This window comes from Myripristis murdjan, chromosome 24, assembly GCF_902150065.1.
Source record: "Myripristis murdjan chromosome 24, fMyrMur1.1, whole genome shotgun sequence".
Taxonomy (NCBI): Eukaryota; Metazoa; Chordata; class Actinopteri; order Holocentriformes; family Holocentridae; genus Myripristis; species Myripristis murdjan.
Window position 1 is genome coordinate 23,826,557 of NC_044003.1, and position 22,345 is coordinate 23,848,901.

Sequence of the window (22,345 nt, forward strand, 5' to 3'; positions counted from 1 at the left end):
CCATCTCTTTTACATGTGCCAGGGTGTCATCAGATGGTAGAGAGATGACAGTTTTAATCAGAGGGTGTTTGTGCCTTGGCACACGCATGCACGCACACATACAACAGGCAGACAGTTCCTCCCCTAAGTAGGTCGCGGGCAGTGCAAAGCATGGGGAGAGATGAGCTGTGGTGCATCTTTCGCCATCTGGTTGTGATGTGTTGGATGTCCGCTCTGCAAGACCCACAGAGAGTGAGAGAGAAACAGGAAGAGAGAGAGGGAGGGAAGGAGGCGTCTTCCAGAGAAGGTGACCTTGAGATGCAGCACCCAGTAGGGGTTTTAGCAGGCTGAGTCTTCCCCCAAGGATGTGTGGTATCACTGAGAACATCAGAAAGACACATGTCGAGAGCTTCTCCATGCGTCTGAGTAGGACGCCAAAAGCAGGTGTATACACACACACACAGCCAGCATCAAGTGGATACTCATATTAGTTGTGTGATTCAGTCTGCACTCATTTCTGAATCAAAATATAATTTTGGGACATTTTGACTTTTTAGTGCACACAACTCTGTATGAGCTCATCAGCAGTGGGCCACTAGTTTTGACTGCCCCGTCAATCACACATTTGTTTTCATTTGGAAAAGAAAATGTGAATTTGGAAGAAATCACAGGTTGGTTACAGTTTTCAAGTTATTTTTCCTATTTGGAAGTATTGATGATAGAATTGAAATACTGGGACATATTTATGGTTGCCTGCACATGGATTTATAGATTTACATGCATGCTAAAAAGCGAAAAAGAAAAAGAAAGTCTTAGAATCTCTATAGGCAACAACACAGCAGAGGGTGGAAACTATGGTATTCACTAGTTAATTTCCAAGGTAACCGTTTCTGAAATATGGTTTCTACAGCCCTCAAAGTGAAGTCCACATGATCAACATATGATTCTCATGTCAGATGTCACTCTTATGTCAGTGTCATAGCTCTGGCAAACCACCTGTCTAACGTTTAATGAATGTAATGTAACTATAAATTATAGTACTGTGAAGTTTAGTATGATTCATGTTCATAAGAGACATGGTTTTTCATTTCGCTATGTAGTATCCTCAGATAAAATGGATGTGCTACCTTCTGCTCAATTGAAGGAGGGTGCAAAGAGGAGAGTGCAGAAAATTGCAATGTCTCAAAGAGCAAAATAGCAGTCCTTGTCCTTCATACCATAAGCCCTCTCCTCTCCTCTCCTCTCCCACTCCTCCCCTTCATCTCCTCAGTCCTCCAATGGAATAAGGTCCCTCCACATGATATCATTCCCAACATTTCTTATCTCGCAGCTATCCTCCACCCAGGGCTATAATTATCTGCCGTAAATGACAGCTAGTGTCCCTAGGTCAGGTGTTGCTGGAAATTCTGGGCTTCCATCTGCCAGCTGTGGAATTGGTTTCAGTGCTACCAAACGGAGGCTATGTGTAGGTCAATTCAATTAGGAGAATTCAGCTGGTGAGTAGTTTCAAACTCCTTGAAGCTGTCTAGAGGAGTGCAAAAGTGTCTCAAACTTTTCATAGATTTACAGCATCAGCATTACCCAGCTTGGCTTTTGTTTTGCCGTGGGCCGACATGTCCATCGTACATTTTGTGCTAAGACTGTTTGTTTGGTTCACTTAAGAGTTAGAGTTGCTCAGCGCAAGTCTGAAGTGCTTAAAGTGGGACCATTAATATTTGATGAGCTGAACAAGGGTTAGTGTCTGTTGGCTTTCCAGACCAAATATCTATGGTACCTCAGATCAATCCCCTCAGAAACTGCAGGTACTTTCGATCCCTCATAATGCTGACGAGACTGTATTGAGCTGTAAGACTCTGACACCATTCATCTTAGCTGCTTTTCTTTTAATTACCACTCTCCCGTGGGAGCCAGGCGGGTAGTTAAACAGAGAAATCAGCATTACAGCAATTATTGGATCAGAATGAAATGAATACAATCTTGTCATCTGTAATCATTGGGGGCCTCTATGCCTGGGAGAAAACATCTCTTCTCTATCTCTCAGTGTGTCTCAAAGGAGGGACTTCAGAGCACATGGATGCAGAGGGGGCCCTTGTGATTCAGTAATCTATGGTACTTTCTCAGTGGAGGGCATCATGGTTCAAGGCCATCCTCTCTCCATCTTTCTCTCTGGTCTTTGATTTCAGCATCCATGTACAGTACCTTACTGACCAAAGCAGAGTTGCCATGAAAATAATCTTTAGAAAAACACTCATGGGAGACTTTTGCAACACCTATATTTGAGCTAATTAATGGAGTAGCAGTAAGGAAGATAGTTGCAAACTTAGAGAGGAAGTGTAGAAGTGGACCTGTTGATTCAGTCTATTCCAGTGTTACGTAAATGTAAAACAAGCATAGTCTCCATTCTTTTATTCCATGGCCATCCTCTTCTTGCACCAATGGAACTGAGAGTCCAGCACTGTTCTATAATCATACATACAAATGTTTGTTTTTGTCCTGGTCTTGGTTCAGACCAAGACAAACTATCCATCCAGATCATTTCTGTGTTATTTGGTTGTCAGTCAGTCAACTGGCTGCCTCATACAATGACACTGGATGGGTATTCATTTGTTAAATTCAGTCGTTGTCAAAAATTTACCTCTGTAAAAACTTCCAAGAGTAATGACAACAATACCCAGCATAATCTTTAGCCCTCGGTGGTGAAGCCCCAGTTTAGCTACAGACTATTTCCTGCTGAAGACTTCCAGCAAATTGAATCTGTTCACCCCAAATTCATCCTCAATGAGAGCGGATAGGATGTTTCTTTTAGGTTCTACAACATGAGGCTATTATTGTGGTTTTGCACTGTAGTTTGTGAGTATACACACATTAACCCGACCTCTCATTATTAGTAGCACTGTAATTTAATCCAAACATTCAGATGTCCTACAATATATTGTCCTACAATATACAATATATTGCCTGATGCTGCATTTATTCCTCTGTCTCTCTTGGCTGAGTGCCACAGATTGTACCATATCTTCATCCACCATTTTTGACATTTGTTTGTTTGGTGTGAGTGTTCTGCTCTTATAGATTGTCTTGACCTACTATGATGTCAACCGAGAGCTCAGTTGTCTTTGTCATATACAGCTTATCTATGTTTGTGTTTTTTCCTCCATGATATGGTTCTTGGCATGTGTTCACATTTTTACTATACTTTGCTGAATGGCCAGTCTGCCAAATCTTTTATCAACTCTGCCACGTAATCAGCCTGGGTTTTTTACGTTTATTCTGCTTTGATAATTACCTTTCCCGCAAAGAAACTAAGTTGAAAATAAGATGTTAAAATTTCTCTCTGCTAGCCCATTTTTTAGCCTTTATTTAGTCAGGGAAAGTCAAGTGAGTATGCTTCACATCCATACAGCTCTACATACTCTCACCTGAGAGCTGTCTAGTACCACTGTTTTGACTGATGGCCACCGAGCAGCCCAGCTGCAGTTTAGGGTCATGAGGCTTGGTCAAGGGCTGTAGCTCTTGAGAGAGGCAAGAGCATTACTCTTTCACTTTCCCCAATCAAATTTTGCCAGTTGGCTGAAGAATTCTTGTCACAAGCCCACTTCGCAAACCTCTAGGCTGCTGCCACTCCGCACTGTGCCTGACTGACTAAAAAAATGATTTACTTACAAGGAGATTTCTGGTGTGTCTTTTTCTTTGGCAAACGGAGCATGTTTCAAATTTGTATTATACCATAGTCTGGGTGAAGCTGTTTCTGATTGGCTGGAGGATGTGTGCATTCAAACTGTGTAGTGCACACATAGTCCACCTCATGTTTAATCATTCTTCAAAATTCATACATCAGTCATGAGGTTTTGAAACCATGGAAACATAGCACTGAAACTTACATGTTAAGCCAAATGTGCTGACCTATGTTAGCTGTCATCTGCCACAAACTGCCCTCTTTTTGAAATACAGGTTGCTTTAAAACTATTCTGATTATTCTCCAGCAGTTAACAGTGGTGTAATGATAATGCCAACACTGACCAACTGAGCATATTACTCCCTAAAATAATAAATTCTCCTTTTCTGTTGGCATTGTATAAGTGGGATAATCCATGATGAAGTAAAATGTGTTTAATGCAAGACTTTACCTGTGTTAAACCGTTAATGTACAACTTGTCAAGGATTATCCCTTAAATGCTAACAGATTGTAAATCTGAGCTTGAACTGTAAAGCTGATATATTTCTCAAGTGGCAATTCTGGATTCATAATATATCGCCCATGCTAAATTTTGCTGCTGTGTGTTGTCCCTCCGCAGCTACAGAGCGACCTGGACCAGGAGTACCAGGACAAGTTCCGTCGGCTTCCTGTGGAGATCCAAGAGTTCGTGCAGGACAGCAGCAAGGCCAAGCTCAGTGACGACTGTCTCCACAGCAGCCTGTCAGTCTCCTCAACAGCCGAGAAGCTCAACCACAAGGCGTCGCAGTCGGAGGACGACATGGAGGAGGGCTCGTCAGAGCGAGTCTACGACACGCCCCTTTAGAGATTCCATTTGCTTCACACTGGGACACTGATTGGTGGAGGTGTTTGTGACCACAGATCTAGGATGAGACTGCCCCAACTTTGGTCCTAATTTTAACCAGTGGGAGGATTAGATCAAATCTGAGCCTGGATTGGTGAGTAGAGGTCGTCTCTGCCTACCGTGCAGTCTTGTCCAAAAAAAAAAAAAAAAAAAAAAAAAAACTTTTCATGTAAATACTTTTTGTGTATTTGTATGTTATGTTCTCATCTGTTTCGGTACGGCCACAGGATGTGTTACAAAGCACTAACTATTTGCAGGAAATAACTTACTTGAACTATTGCACAGAGAGAATACGTTCTTTTTATGTTGTTTTTTTTTCTTCCCCGTTTTGTTTTTTGTTGTTGTTTTTTTAAATTCTCACGATATTGACTGTAGTAGTGGTCAGTCGGTCTGTGGTGCCAAGGTTTTGATTTCACAGTGCACTTACAGTGGACATTGTAATTGAAGTGGAGTCAACTTGTACTGTAAACCAACCACTACATATTCAGCCTTTTACGCTTCCATCTCTTGTAAGGTTTAGATTCACTTCTAAGTATTTGCACTGAAAGCTTACTACATGACTATGTAACTATCTTACTTTAACCCAGAGGCACTGGTGGCTTGCTGGTTCTCAATTTTGTTCTCACAGAACTAAGCCTATATATGTTGCTGCTATTTTGTTTTAATACCATTAGTTTTCATAATGATTTGCAAGATATTTGGCATGGTAATAATATGCAGTGTTTTATTATTTCTTGTCATTTTCTTTTTTTTTTTTTTTTGGGGGGGGGGGGGGGGGGGGGGGTTGATTTTTAATAAGTTGGTTTTGATTGCTTATCAGCGATTTGGCTATAGAGAGGAAGTTAAGGGAAAGTCAATTGTAGAGTATCTGCATGTATTTGAACAACTGTAAATGTTACAGTAGCTCTGTAGCGGAAACAAAATGTTAAGTCAATGTAAATGATTTGAAGTGATCTTGCAAAACATTGGGTCCAGAGAAAAGTATCACCACCTTTTACTTAGGATAGGGATGGACATAGTTTCAAATTAACAGGTTGCTGTAAACTTGGAGAGCAATCCCTTTATTCTATATGTTTATCTCTTTGAACTTAAATATTCAGAGAGGATGAGGTGATCCTGGTTTTATGGACCTGCACTTTTTTCTGAATTGGCTCATCCTATATCTACTGAGGAATGTGTGCATTTCCCTCATACAAACAGCAGCTGGCTGGCAAAACAGTGACTATCTGGCACTCCTTGGTAAGCTACAGTTTTAAATTGGGAAATAGTTGAGTTATTTTTAAACAGACCCCAGATGCTCAGTTTATATCTGTAAAGAGCACCAGCGTTAATATAAATAACTAGACTATTTCATCTTTACTACGTGAGCTGTGTACATCGCCCATTCAGTACTCTTATACTATGGAAGTGTTTTTAACTTCCTCTCTGTCCAGTGCTATTGAACTCATGGATGTGTCAATTTGATATTGCATTACATTTCAACTGATTTCCCTCGAAATAAGTTTAAAGCGAAAGGATTACCTGAAGTGTAAGTACAAATTACTTTTTAAAAAAGATGACAGTTCATATTAATGTGAGAGTCCTGTGCCTTTGAATAGGTTTGCCTTGTTTGATGTTGAATGTGTGAAATGCATCATTGTTTAAACCACCATTATATTATATTATATGAAGTTGTCTGATATTGAATAGATTGTGTGCACTTTTTAGTACAGTACCACTACTGAGTAACGCTTGTGATGAGCAGTATTTGACATGTGTCTCATAAGAAACACGAGACATCCTTCTTTTTGTCTTGAACCACTTTACTGAACTGCCCCTCCCTCCCTTTTCATCACCTTAAGTGTATGCATTCTGGAGTTGTAAATGTGTTTAAGACATAAAGGATAAAACATGAAGTTGATAAAAGCATAGTGTAAAGGGAATTTGCCTGTAATTAAAATAAATGTGGCTATTATTGTACTTTGCTGGTGTGAACCTGTGTTTGTCTTTTGATTTGTCGTTGGTCTCAAGCCTGTGTTGTATTAGTTTGTCCATCTAAACTTTGATGTCTAGATGTGACACATTTTCAACGTACTCTCATTCATCCCATTCTCTTCATGTAGTCTCATTGTACCTGTTACTTAAACGCATTATAGTCTTAAACCTCTAACCTATATTCAGTCACCTATAACCATTTTCACTTATGTCAGGTTTCTTTGGCTTGACCAATGCCTCACCATTCCACACAAAGTAGAGATTTCAACGCTGAACCACAGCTTTTATCTAACATTGCCTGTAGGGACCTCTAGCTAAGTTGAGATACTAGGTAAAGGTGATGGGAACAGCAAAAGAGGGTACAAGAGAGGACCTAAAAGTGGGATGTGTTGAAAAAGGTACCACTCTGTAACTGCATTAGAAGAAAGCACAATGATCAAAAAACAACTATATATACACATCCACTCATGGCCTATCCTGTGTGTGTGGAAACATCTGTGGGGAGCATGGGTATGTATGTACAATGTGTGTGTGTGAATGTATGTCACACTGTGGGGAAGGGGGGAGTACCTCCATGGCCTACTTCCTATCATCTCCTAGGTAACAGTGTCTTTAAAATAAGTCAAAGAGGAACATGTGAATTAGAGCACTTCCACAAATCAATCACTGGTTGCCCATTAGAGGCTGGGATGTCCTGATGTAAGGCAGGAATTCAGGATTTGAAAGAATACACTTCAGGGTTATGCAGAAGCCACAAGGCTGGTCATTCCCTGTGTCATGACTGAATAATATTAGTACATGCATGTGTGTGTTTGCGGGCATGTTTGTGCTACACCGTATGTGTCAAGTGCGCACTCACACATCCTGCGCCTAAACAGTGAAGTGAATCACTATTATCTGTCATGAAAATCTATTCAGTTGACTTCTATCAAGTTTCACATTGAAAGGCATTGGACTGTGCAAGGGAGTTATTACTGTGTGCATTGAGTAAGTCTGCAGCCACACTGATATCTCCACTATTACAGTCCCTTTCCATGCTGTGTGCTTGCCTGGTGATAATAGATGATCTCTTTCTTAATCTTTAACATGTTTTCAAGTGAAGGTTGTTACACTTTGGATGAGTGTGAGGATTCTCGTATTGCTGTGAGCTCCGTGTGTGCCTGTCTATTCATGTGGGTTTGCATGCCTGTGTCCGTACATTTGTGTGTGTGTATGTGCACCTCTGTGTGTGTGTGTGTGTGTGTGTGTGTGTGCTTTCTCTAGAAATATATAAACACTGTATCCTTCTCAGTCTCAGCTCCTCAGCAGAGTCCCAACAGGCAACAGGAGATAAGACAAGCCCGGTCGCCCATAACAACGACTGTGACCATTCAGAGGCCTTCATGCATACCGACAACTAGGAAGTGAGCTAATTAACCCCGAGTTCAGGACGGAAGGAGAGCGCCTTTTTTAATAAGATTCTCTGGGTTATATAAACAGTCACGCCTCTCCAAACTCCCAGGAATATTATCGCCCTGCGTCTGTCCATCTGCTGCGGGGACTGGGAGGAGGTGTCCTGTAACTGGGCTTTAATGAGGCACACCAGGACTGCAGAAAGAGAGGAGGACCTCAGGGTGCTGGTTGGAAGGTGACCACACACACACACACACACACACACACACACAAGCAAACACACACACACACACACAAGCACACACACACACACACACACACACACACACACACACACACACACACACACACACACAAACACCCTCACAAACAGGTAATATTACCAAATTTGGGTGCATTCCTTCCCCAACCCCTAATCCTAGCCCTCTCCACTACATAACTAAAATGCACAAACCTCATACCAATCTCAACCCTAAACCAAAGCCCTAACCCTAAAGGAACCTTAATCTTACCCCTTATCCCATCCTAAACCTAATCCACATTTCCATTTTTAACCCTTGCACCAATTCCTAAGCTTCATAGCTCCATTATAGACACAAGGACAAGCAAAATGTCCTCAGTGTGGAACATTTTCTTCTTCTGTCTGTCCATGTGGTATCATGTGGGCCTCGTACTGTATGCATGGAAATACAATGCAAACACTAATTTCTGTTTAATGTTACAGTCATTATAATTTTAATTGCACACTGTGTACAGACCCACTTGGCAACAGTAATTCCACCATGCAACATGGAGAGAAAACATTTTTTCCAGTCTGTCACTTATCTTACTTACTCATAACATGCAGCAGACTGGGTTGTGAGCATTGCATTTATTTTATGGGTTTTCCATTCATGTATTGCTGCATTTCCTGCACACAGCCATCTACACTGTAGCCTCAGTAAGAGCACCATGGCGTCTCTACATACATATTCTGCTGGCAGGGATAAAATTAATTAAGGTGTCCCTTCTGTCAGTCAATTCCCCTTGATCCAATTATGTACTTTAGAAGAATACTAATATCACAGAAAAACTCTAAAGTCCCTAGGGGGCAGTGAATAGTGGTAAATATAAAGTGAGTAAATTAATATGACCTCGAGTCATTATGAGGCAAACAGCCACCTATATAAACAATGTTGAGATATTTTCTCATATAAACCCTTAACAGACCTGAACATATGACTGACTAGTTTGGTATTATTTATAATGTTATAATAATGGCTAAACTAAGAAGTTTTGTGGTACATTTTCATGCCATGCAGCCAAAGAAGGTGGGTAAACTGTTTTACAAATAAAGGTAGGTGAATGAGCTTCTACCCTCCACTACATCCCTGAGGCAGAGGTAATATTAGGACAGTTACGGTGATAGCATAGATAAAAATACAATACAGTATAATATGACCGCTATAGAGGCATTATTGAGCACCACGGGGGTTTCCATAGGGAAACGAGTCCCTGTTAGGAAAAACAGATATTACAGTGAGTGAGTTACAGTGTTCGTCTAGATATCAATGGCGGCTACAGCAGTCAGCTGTTAGATCTAGTTCTGCTGTATGACTCACTCTGTCAACCCTGCACACACACGCACGCACGCACACACACACACACACACACACACACACACACACACACACACACACACACACACACACACACACACACACACATACACACACACACACACACACACACACACACACACAGGCGCGCAGGCACGTGCGCAGGCGCGCTGCCGTGCTGGAGAGGGGTTCCTACAATCAAACCGCATCAGGGCCGTTCAGTCTCCACTGGAGGGCGATTGGTACAAGAGCAACGGGACGGCACGGCACGGAGACGCAGACAGAGGCACCGAGAGGAGAGAGGGAAGGGAGAGAGGCAGCAGCAGCTGGAAGACACGGAGTGGGAGAGAGAGAGAGAGGGAGAGAGGGGGAGAGAGAGAGAGAGAGAGAGAGAGAGAGAGAGAGAGAGAGAGAGAGAGAGAGAGAGAGAGACGGGAAGAGGGAAGAGAGAGAGAGAGAGAGAGAGAGAGAGAATCCCGGCCCGGCCACTGCAAAGCATCATTTTTAACGCCATCGGATTAAACCCGTCCCGGGCTCTATCACCGAAATCACGTAAGGAGAAAAAAAAATGCCATTTAAATGTCTCTTGTAGCTGCTGTTAGCGAAATACTGTGAGTTGCTAATGTGCTGCTTGACCCGCAAGACGTGCGTTAAGATCTAGCATAGTTGGTTTTATTGTGTGTGTGTGTGTGTGTGTGTGTGTGTGTGTGTGTGTGTGTGTGTGTGTGTGTGTGTGTGTGTGTGTGTGTGTGTTAGTTTAGATATTGAATGGAAGCCACGGAGACACAGGACCTTTCATTTCAACTCCATCACGCTTAGCTTCCACAGGCTCACTCCAAATCCTCGCATCATTCAGACATCACACACCATCTCTCTTCCTCACTCTCTCTCTCTCCCTCTCTCTCTCTCTTACACACACATACACACACACACACAAACATACACACACATACACACACAGCTGGAGACAGTAGCATTTGCTAGCTAGCTAACCAGACACATGAAACGGACCGTTGGCAGTTTGAAATTGTATTTGCCTTGGCATCTCACGCGCGGTAACGTTAGCCTCTCTGTCAGGATGTTACAACACGACAGAGCGACGAGGCAGCTTCAGAAACTTGATGAAATGCAGGGGGTATTGATGTTTCCAACGCCTGGGAGGCTAGCCAGTTGAGCTAGCTGTAGCGGGACAGAGCAGGAGCCAGTCGACCGATATGATAATGTCAGGCACAGTGCACGCTAACATACAGTAGTGCCCATAAAAGTCAACCTACTCTGATAAGGTCTGCTATAGCTCGGCTTTCAGTACGGTTAATGTGTGCACGCCTGGGTTTCTTGCGCTGAAATGTGTGCGACATATATCGACTTGCAGGCGGTTATTGTTATAAAGATGATAATCTAAAGAAGATGCGCATCCACACCGCCGCTGCTTGTCGGCCAGCCAGACTGTAAGCCCGTAAATCCACAGGCAACCACAGTAGCCGCAGCTGCCATGCATACATCCCAGACAGCAAGGTGTCATGATGCACTCAGGGCAACCAAAAAAGAGCCTTGTGATTGAAACTGTTTTATGTCTGTCGATTCGTGATCGATGTTGTCTCAGTGCTGGTGTAGATTAATGAGCAAAAGGGTGTTGGATAAGCCTCAGATCTACTATGCAAACATAAATATATTATGTCTAAATGTATCTATATTTATATATTGTTTGTTGTCAGCCCAATTTCCTTTGCTCTGGAAATGGCAAAAATATCAGATTTTGATGTTTATACCCAGGCAATTGATTCTAGGTTGGTTCAATGTCAGTTGACTGTCTTGGCTGTCTCACTCATTTTTATCCTGGGGGTACTATGAAATGAAATGCTCAACAAAATAGAAAAACATGCTTTTGGCTTACTATTATATCAGTGCAAACGTCATTGCAGATTACTTTGATATAAGACTCTGATAGCAGGTTTCTATTTTAAAACCCCGTCCTATCTCTTGCACAGAAAGTGGAGAATGTTATTTGTTCAAGAATAACCTGTGGGCAGCTATGCAGGCCTATTTGCACCGCAAATATCCCAGAGTGTTATTTTGTACAAGGTTGCCGTTGGCTAGACAGGCTGCAAAACTAATTGATGGGTTGGTTCCGTGTGGTTGGTGCCTGAATGCACTTGTCACACTGACTTTGCTACCTGTTCACGTGGACATGCACTGTCCTCTTGCACAATCATAAGAGAGTGCACACGCTATTTTGCCAAACAAGCTTAAAGTCAGAGACATCTTTGCACTGGAGCCCTACAGTATTTTGTATCATTGGATTTAACATGCATTCACAGGTCTATTCCAGTGTAATGAAAATGTGTATTTTTTTGAGAAGACCTAAGGGAGTGTGTCAGTGTCTCCATACACATATGTGCACACACATACATGCACACATGCATGCGTGCGCACACACACACACACACACACACACACACACACACACACACACACACACACACAAAAGGTGTACTCTGCTGCTCATGAAAGACCTCAACCATTATGTAAAGAAAAACAAATGCTGTTGTGGATTATTGACATTGTGACAGGAACGTTTCAGTGGTGATTACAGATAGAGGCAAACATTGCCCTCCCTCACAGAATAACAATCCCTTACCTGTGGCTTAAAACCTTGACTGTGTGAAGCATTTTGATGAATAGAGGTGCGCTAAGAAGCTTAAAGGCTAACTGAGGGTGTGTAGGTGTTTTATCTTTATTTATTTATTTATTTTTTACTTCATATTTTGGGACCAGATGGCATGGTGAGTGTTATGAGCTCAGTACAGTCATGGGCCAGTGCCTTCGATAGACTGATTTGGATAAAAAATTTTTTTACTGGAACTCTATAGTGTGCTGCACAGATTGTACGCCAAGAGGTGTTGCACTGTGCAGAACTATCGTGCTCTGCATTTTGTAACAGGAGGATGCAGGGCTGCAAAATTAGGGCTTAAATGCTAATCCTGATTATTTTGGTAAATACTTTGGGCATGATTATAAAACAAGATTTTTAGTCATGATTTGAGAAACAAGATAATGCACTGCTATTTTGCACACAATATAAAAAGATCTCGACTATTTTGAAACACAGCAAACATTCTTTAAGAAGTGGCTTTATTTTATTAGGTCTGTTGCTGATTTTCTTTGAGGGTAACTGGAAGCTAAAGGCATAGTACGCTATCTGTGCAGCTCTAGCACACCAGACAAGATAGTGATGAGTCTAAGTGAGAGGCTTGGGAGATGGTAGATTGTGTTACGATATGAAGATGGTGCTAACTGGTCCCACTGATAGTTGCCCTGCCTGACATTATAAGTTAACCTGCTTGCAAAGGGCATAATAAAGGGTGGCTTGGCTAATTTTGAAACACAGGTTCCTCCAAGGAGGTAAATGTGTCAGTCAAGCCTGCTAGATCCTATATATGTGTGTGTGTGTGTGTGTGTGTGTGTATATATATATATATTTATATATATATATATGTATATGTATATATATGTATATGTATATATATATAGTATGTATATATATATATATATATATATATATATATATATATATATATATATATATATATATATATATATATATATATATATATATATATATATATATATATATATATGAAAAAAGAACTAGGTTAGATGTAGCAATACAGATAGTGGCCCTGGTTGCTGCTTTGTTCCCATGCTAGAATCATACAGTAAGAGCAGTACAATGGGTTTGCTATTTAATTTACTGTTAGGAACGGGATAGACTGGAGGTGCATTGCAGTATTCCCCCGCTATCTCTGTCTTATGACATTTAGCCAGGCAGAATAACAATATCTTTGCTGTGAGTCACAGCGAGGGCAATGCAACCACTAGATACGACTCCTGGTTGACAAGGCAGCATCTTTAACAGAGAGGGAGGAAAATGCAAAATAAGCTCGAGGTCTTAGCACACGCAATGCCAGGCCCGCTTCTAGCCTTGCCACCCATTGTGTCGTGGTTGGATGGCTTTATTCAAGTATGAGTATGATGCAGTCATCGTTATTGGATTGACTTAAGATATGACATGTGGCTAAGGCGCATGTGTGCACCCCCACATGCACGCACACACACACACACACACACACACACACACACACACACACACACACAGTACTGAATATTGTCTTTGGGGACGTGGCAGGACTATGGTGGTTAAGCTGTAGGGCTTGTTTGAATAGGCGGTGAAATGAGAACAACTGTCTTTTTTTTCTCTGGTTGCATGTTCTCACAGTGTGGCCTGCTTGCCAACATCATACTGAACTGTAGGAGGGTTAGGGGATTACTCTAGTGGGGCTCTAATTTGCATCTGTCCTTCTGTCTACCGTTTTTCAGCATGTCTTGATTGCTTGCTTGTTTGAAGGCCTGCTCGCTCACTCGCTCGCTGTGTCACTTACTTATTCTTTCGCTGCTTCTCTTGTTTTAATTAGGAGGGTCTGGTCTTGATTAACTCGGATGTCTCAAACTGCATCCCTTTGTTTTGATGGGGCTATCAGGTTTTCAACGCAGAGCCATGACAAAGCCATCACTCAGCCCCAGGGACATATAAGGCCTTAGAGAGAGGATGAATGTGGAACTGCAGACAGACAGACAGACGGACAGACGGACAGATCAGGCCACACAACAACAGCCTGGCAGACAAACCAACTGACAGTCCAAGTATTGTGATACCCGCTGAAAACATGTTGTATCACAGCCCTCAACATGTCTGCCCTCATTGTTGGAATCTGACAAGCTAAGGCTCTTGTGAAGCCGTCTGTCGATATTGTATTTTACTTTGTGTTTTCCTTGGCAGGGGAGAAGGTGGGGGGGGCGCCATGGTATGTACTCATCACTCTGCGTTGCTCCATCCCGAGACTCCTACTAGGCCTACTGTATAGCACGAGCTTTAGCCATCAGCCAAATAAGTCCGGATTCAGGCTTCCTTGATTTATTAAATTCTCCTCTTCTTATGTCCTTTTTTGTCTCTGCAGGCCAAGACATGAGTTTCTTCTGCTGAACTTGCTTCATGCTGAACTGGTGAGTTTTGGAGAGATTCACTTACAACGATCATCCTAGCAATACACAACACTTTTTCTTGTGCTATTTTAGTTTTGTCCCAGCTAAGCTCTGCCTAACAGCACTGTATGCTAATAACCATCTGGTAACAATTGTTGGAAATGCTGTGTTCCCATGGACTGTTTAGTTGAACGTGGGCTAACTCTTCACTACTTTGTTGTTTTTATTCAGCACCCAATTCATGATTGCAGATTAATGTTTTAGTGCGATATAATGCAATGTTGAATGCTTCAAAAATCCATGGGGGAAAAACACAAATGCAACAGGCATCAAGAAGGTGAGGAATGATAAGCAATTTCCTGCTATCCAACATCTAGCACAGATATCTTGTTCCTAATTTGCCATTTTGTTATTTTGCCTTTGAAGCCCTATTAAAGGCTAAAGATTCCTTCTCCTTCAAAGTGCTCTCCATCTCAGGCAAGTTGTATCGTTGAGAGCGGGAAATGACAGCCATTTTATTGGATTTGTGTTGAGTGATGGAAGCAAGAGGCCTAATTTTTCATTGTATCTTCCATAAAAGACTGATGAGCCGGGTTCCCCGAACCACCGCCAGACATCATTCATCGATAACCAGGCTATGCGGCTGCTGCTGTGTGCCTCCCCATGCCAAGCTGTAAACTGTAATTGGTTGGGAGGCTGAATGCCGTTGTCTGTAGTAATGATGCAATGTGTCTTGTGTAGCATGAAGGCTCTCTGTTGGCCGGGCCTGATTAGTCTTCTCAGATGTTTGATGGTTTACAAAATAGAGTGGAGTAAATCTTCAGTATTCCCAAGTAGCAATTTGCTTTCCAGCTAAGACTCAGTAAATAAACAAACATTCAACATATCAGCACAACAATAATAAATGCACTCATGAACAAAAGCACTGAACATGACATCAAACCGACTAATTCAGTTACAGTAATCAAATATTTTAACTGCAGTTGCTTCCAGTTCCATTATTTTATTTATATGTGACTGTATGTTAGCAAGATTAAGATAGAAGATAAGCAAATATGACACAGTTCCTCTATTTGTAGGTCCAGTAAGTACCTCCGTTTTGGGGTCACTGTTCAGTGTGCAAGGCACCACGGGGAAAATGCATATGTGGATCCAAAGAAAGTCTTTTTGTCTAGAGTGCAACTGATACTGGAAGTTGGGGCTTATATTTATATTCAAGAGTAAATAAACTGGCAGATATTGTTTATACATAAAAACATATTTGTAGCAAGGAATCATCAAATTTAGCAATCACATGGTCGTTATACAGATACGTGCTGGAGGCTTGATATTTTACAGTTGATCGCTAAACTTCTTACAACAGTCCTCGCCACCATCTGCTCAGCTGTGATACACAACTCTGCCAGTGTTATAAAAGTATTAAAAACACAGGAGTCTGCTGAGCAAACTGTTCCATGATAACACTGCTTTGAAATTATCTCCAATGTGTTTTTTACTGCAATATGCGCTTTTGTCATATGCTGACACCGATGTTTCTGTAATTAGACAATATCGACCTGATATAGGCCAGCCGTTTTATCAGTTGGGCTCTACGTTTGTATATTAGGTAGAGCAAAACCCACTTGATGTATTATAGTATCATGAATTCCACAGACTTAGAATTTAGAGAGAATGGCTCAAAGATGTATCATTTCACTGTATAGTAAGCAAATTTCTTTCCTTGGGTGGTGAAGGTCTGAACTAATTTACTTACCTTTGTTCTATACAGCCTTTCCCTAATGTTAGCCATAACAAACTTATGCCTAACCCTAACCTTGACCCTAACCTTAACCAATAAGTCAAAATGACCACACAAAATGTAAAAAATAACTTTGCTGTTCTTGGGAAAAAAATTGGCATGCAGTAGCATTAGTAGTATCATTTCCTGTTTGTAGCCCTCTTGTGTTGAGTTACAGTAAGAGCTCCCTGCATTTGGGGCAGAGCGCAGGAATTAAAAACACACTATAAATAGAATAAATCTTTTAATCTTTTTAACATCTATCCAAATATGTGTATGGATATTAAGATGGTGTTTCTGAAATTAGTAAGATAGAGAAGAATTACCTTTGCTTGCCTGGTAATTAGCTTGGTCGCTTCCAACGTAGCTGCATACAGTTGATCTGTATGCCATTAACATGCAGAATTTTGTCCAGTAGCATTTCAAATGAACAGTACTTACTCTGCGACAGTTTTGCTAGTTTTTGGTCTACCATTTCTTTATACAGTTAGTAATGATTAAAGTAATCCCAATCTCATGATTTCACAGAAAATGGGTTGGATTTTTTTTTTGACCATGCACTGTCTTGCATCTGCTTCATAGCCTTTGGTGCACGCTTTCCCTCTTCTTCTGTTTTCTCACATAAACAGTTACAGTGTGTGCAGAACTAGCACTGTGATTGAAGTCATTCATAATTGCTAGTGGCAAGAGAACATCTGGCTCCAGAGTCTGGAGTTGTGACTCTTAAGGAGGAAGTCACAGCTGTGCTTCAGTCTGTAAGGCTGGTTAGCTGGTTCCAAAACAATCTGGAGAAAGACTAGAAAAGCCAAGAATGAACTTGTTCTGTTGAATAAATTGCCACCTTGGTGTGTGTGATGATAGTGTAATCAAACCGGTCAGTGTTCATTCATATCAACAGAAAAATAACAGATATAGGCAAGTAATGGGATAGGGCTGTGGTGGGACAGAGTTAAAGGTCTTTTCAAAAGCAGGCCGATGCCGAATTTTTCCTCTTTCCCAGGAAAAGTTTGGACACCAAAATGAAAGCTAACAAACAGCCTGTCCATCCCAAGTCAAATCCCCTGGTATCTGTGTCTCTCGGGTTTGGTAAACCTCTTCCACTGCACAACAGAGAAATGTTGATGAAGATAAGTTCTCTCTCTAGCAATACTATACTATCAACTATTTAGTTGATTGCCATAATGGATGTATCAAGCACTCACCATGTGCTGCTTTCAATCCCTAACGAGGAAAGTTTTATTTTCAAACCTTCTTGGTAAACTCATATTCCAAAAACACTAGTAATCTCTAATCCAACGGAAAAAATTGACTCTTTATTTGCAAGATTTGACAACATCAGCACTATTGAACGCTCCGTGTAAAAAGCTCATCATGTTGTATAATCCAAGTCTCTTATATGTATTCATACACTCAGGACTTCCCAAACACACTCAGATGTTGCTGCAGAGATGACATCTGTAAAATCCTCTCATGCGTGGTCATACAGTGTGTATGTGCATGCATTTCACTGGACTAGCAGCTGGATGGGACAGACGTGCTTGAAGTAGCTTTTTTTTTGCTTCTCTGTAGCTGTTATGCCTTTCATCATCAGATACCAAGGATATCAACATCCTGAATGCTGGACATGACCTCAAAAGCTAATCTTAATGGTTGGTAAATTTTCTTTCAGCCTCCGACAAAAACAAAAACAAAAAAAAAAAAAAAAAAAGAGAGAGAGAGAGAATTGGGCCAAGCCTCCCCCCAAAAATGTGAGGAATCTTCTCAGTGTGATATTTCAGACTCTGTGAATGAGTTAATAAAGATGCATTGTTTTGTTTTAAAATCATGTCATGCATTCACATCAAGTCAAAAATTTTGACTTGGTGTGAATAGACCTAGGACAGGCCAGTCATCCACTGTTAGAACTGAGGTTGGTTCTGGTGAAGCATATTTAACAAGCAATCTTGAACTTTTATTTATGTTGAAATTACTGCTATTGTTTTCTTTAAATTTTGGAGGGCCAGTAGCCATTAATCAGCAATGCCTGTGCTAGCAGCAGTGTCACAGACAATATTCCTAAATCAAAGTGTTTGTCTAGGTCCAGCACCCTGGATTGCTGTTAGCCATGGCCACATATTCAGTCCCTGAATTGAATTGAAATGTGAATGCAGCTGACAGTGACTCAGAGGGTTGTATCCAGGCAAAAATGTGTCATTTTAGGAAACGTACAAACACCATCTTTAAATGTTCATTATGTAATCTAAATATAGCAAAATTGACAACCCTAGCATTGAAAAACTAAAAACCTTACACACTAATTCATATGGGTTGGATCTGTTTATTTATATTTGAAATGTAGAAAGTGGAGTAAAGCCAGTGTTTTGGACAGCTGAATGGACGCTGAAAGAAACAAAACAATCTAAGTCATGAATTTTAAGAATCTACCGGTACTGTAAATGTATAGCCACACTTGCCTAGACTTGCTTGGTTCATGCTATTTATTATTATTATTATTTTGGGGTCAGGTGCTCTGGATTAGGAGTTGCAGTTGTTAAAAAAAACACAGGATGAAATTTAGTAATAAGGTAGTTCATGGTGAACACCGACATAGAAACACTGCTGGGATACACACAACTCTCTACATGACAGATGTTCAGTGATAGGCTCACAACACCTCGCTAAAAGGCTCAATAGTAAATTCCAGTGCCCTGGAACAGCTGCCCTGCTCTCGGCACTGATCAATAGAACGCGACTGATACCGGATTTTTATGGCCGATACCAATATTGATAGTTGTCAGCAAAAAACATCCCATAACAATATTTTTGCAGTTGTATTACATGTGCTGGAGGCTTGATATTTTACAGTGAAACAATAAACTTCTTAACACAACCCACAGCATCACCCGCTCAGCTGTACTACACTGCTCTGTCAACTCACTGTTACAATTCAAAGCATTGTAAACAATAGAGAGTCTACTGGACAAACTGTTTAATGATAACACTGTTTACTTTTACACTGTCAAATTATCTAAAGTGCTTTTTACTGCAATATGTACTGCCTTTTTCTTTCTTCCTCCATCATCCAGGCAGATACGATACATCTGTAATGAGCCAACACTGGCTATTATTACGGACTACTATTACGGACTATCCACGTATCAGTCTGTGGCATCAACAGTCTCCTTGTGAACAACAGTAACGGTTATATCCACATCATGAACCTAAGCATGACAGAAACATCCAAACACAACTTCTAGCACAACACCGGTGTTAAGAGTTCAGTGCTCAATTTGAAAAGTCATGATGGTAGATTCATATGCTAGCCCACTGTTTGTTGGTTAAAAAGAAAGAGTGATAGATAGAGAAAAAGAGACAGAGAGACAGGAGAGAGAGAGAGTCTGTCTTCAGTACAAGGGTAAGTGTGGCTGCAGGGGGAATCGAATGACAGGGGTATTCTCTGCAGACTCTCAGCCAGCAGTAGAGAGGAAGAGAAAGATGCAGAGAGAAAGCAAAGCGGACAAAAATAGAGAGAGAGAAAGAGAAAGAAAAGAAGAAGAAAAGAAGAGAGCTGATTACTCTCACACCAACAGATTGGGGGTGGGGATTCAGTCATCAAGTCAATATTTACTCTTAACCAAAAATTTGGCAGAATGAACTCAGTTGATTCAGTAGAAAGCAGCAGGAACATCCTGGTTTGTTTGAATGTGGCCTCAAGGAGTGAAGATAAAAACCGAAATGATGATAATTGCTGTTAGGCTACACGCGTGGCTCTAAAAATACATGGGAACTGAACAGAAAAGCTATTACCCACCCCTGCTCTTTCTAATTCTTCCCTCCTTCCATCCCCCCTTCCCCTGTTAAATGCACACAGGCACACGGTCTGCACATTCACTTTACCCGTGGCTCAATCCACTATGGGGATACATGTGAACGCAATTTGCACTTCCAATTAAACTGTCGACCTTCGCTCCAGAATGCAAAACGTGATTCTGTACCATCCTCTCCTGGATAGCTATAATTACCCAGCCAGCCCAGTAATAGTTAGAATAAGGCTTTACAAAACACTGACAAAGCTTGTGGTTCTTACTGTAACACAGAATCTTACTGTACTCGGATCATAGATCTCAGCAAAATAATTGCGTAGTACATTTTCAGTATTTGGCATGAAAAGTAAACTCCTGAGATGGACTCAGCTCACAGATTAACTTCATTGTTTAAAGATGTTTTCATTAGTTTGGTTGTGTATGTCTGACAAGACAAATGACCAAACTAAAGCAAATGGAACTCAATCAAATCTGTTTTTGTTTGACACCACCTCACACCACCTGAGATACCATCTCAAGCTCAGAGCATGCTGCAAGGCTGCAGCTTCCTCCCAAAGAGATGACAATCTGTGATACACAAGGCCAGCAGCTCTCAGTCCTTATGCTGGGAGCCACAGCACTGCTGGTTTCCATTGTAGCAATTTAATCAGGGATTTACACCTGGAATATAGTGTGTATTTAGTCAGCTTCAGTAAACTAGCCAGAAGGATTGAAAACTCTGGGTCCCAAGGACCAGGATTGGAATCCAGTGCACTAGACTTTACGTTTTAAGCTATGTGCACAGTCATTCACAGTGGTAAATTTCTCAACAGTAAACCAGTGAGCTGTGCATCAAATGCAAAGATGATGCAAGCATCTTCTATAGTCATGGAACTGAGTAGAGCTGGCATTGATTGAAAAGCTCTATTGACCCTTCCATGGTTTGATCCATTTTCAGAGATTTCTTGATTATAAAATTGATAATGGAAACTACTTACACAAGTCAGATACAAGCCATTTGATTTTGCTGAAAGATGACTCAGATTGTGGACGTCATGAGGCTATAATTAGCCAGCACTTGGATCCTGCTTTTTGACCCAAACTTGCAGTAAAAAGACATCACCCTCTGCCATGCCAGTTCAACTAGGTAATGTTAAGGTGCAGTCAGTGTAACCATGATGTCAGCTATTCCTAATTAATTGAGCTACTGTTTACAGTTTTGTTGAATAACATCAGGAAAAAAATACCATCCTCCCAGAAAAGACTCAACAACCCCCAAAAACATTTTTTTTTAAATAAAAATACAAGAGCCACAAAGTTATTTTCAGTTCAATTTGTTTATTTTCTTAGAGAACTATGAGCATGTGTTAGCCATGCATCAGACTGGATCTATGGTGAGCTTGCTGCTTCACCTTCACGAAGAAACCCCTCTGCCAACACACTGACATCAATGAGTGTGTACAGCTGTTACTTTGACAAGGGAAACCATTTGCAAAGAACCAAAGCCCCATGCTGATTGTATGCAATTCCATTTCTATGGTAGTTTCAGATAGAACCTAAAAGACAGCAATGCTGTAGGTTGGGGCATGGCTGGGCAACTGTGTGCAATGGAGCACCATTAGTGTGCAGGTTCTCCTTCCAACCAAGCACTACACCAGCTAACTTCACTGATTTGCCCACTTTCAACCAGAGAGGAGGAACTACAAAATGAAATTTAGCTGGTTGGAACAAAAACCTGCGCCCTCTGAGTCCTCCATGGCACATGGTTGCCTATCCCTGGCCTAAAGCATGCTGCTGAGCCTCTAACGCAGCTCCAACACATGACTCGCCGGCCAGATCAGATGACTAGATAAACAGCAGGAATGTAGCTTCTTCCTCTTTCTACAGCACTGCTGTGTTTGTCTGGGAACGGAGGGAGGGAGAGACAGAGGAGGGAAAAGAAAAGAGGGGGAAAGAGTCAGATTTGTAGAGGGACAGAGTGTGTGAGCGTGTGTGTACAGTATGTGCCAGAATAGCATCTTTAATCAGCCCGCTACCAAACGAGATAACAAGCCCAAGCAATTATGTAACATTTAGCGGCTGAGCTTATCACTTATCCTGCTCTACTAACTTGCTATGCAGAATACAGAGTGGCACTCCACAGTTGTCTGTATTTTATTTATTGACTTGCTTAATCTAATGGCTGCAGGGAAATGGCTGGTTTTATGCAGATATCGCAGAGTGGAACACAACAGAAAATATTTA

General features: G+C 41.3%; 2 protein-coding genes across 2 annotated transcripts in view; both read left to right on the forward strand.

The window, feature by feature from the left end:
- plcb1l (phospholipase C beta 1-like) overlaps window positions 1–6,500 on the forward strand; it is a 133,229-nt gene extending 126,729 nt beyond the window's left edge. The window contains exon 33 of the mRNA XM_030047527.1: window positions 4,275–6,500. Within this exon, the coding sequence (XP_029903387.1) occupies window positions 4,275–4,499 (225 nt within the window). The 3' untranslated portion in view covers window positions 4,500–6,500. The remainder of the gene's footprint in view (window positions 1–4,274) is intronic.
- A 3,409-nt stretch (window positions 6,501–9,909) lies between these two features.
- plcb4b (phospholipase C, beta 4b) overlaps window positions 9,910–22,345 on the forward strand; it is a 93,059-nt gene continuing 80,623 nt past the window's right edge. Inside the window, exons 1-2 of the mRNA XM_030047413.1 lie at window positions 9,910–10,054; window positions 14,518–14,563. The gene's annotated coding sequence lies outside the window, so the exon portion shown is untranslated. The remainder of the gene's footprint in view (window positions 10,055–14,517; window positions 14,564–22,345) is intronic.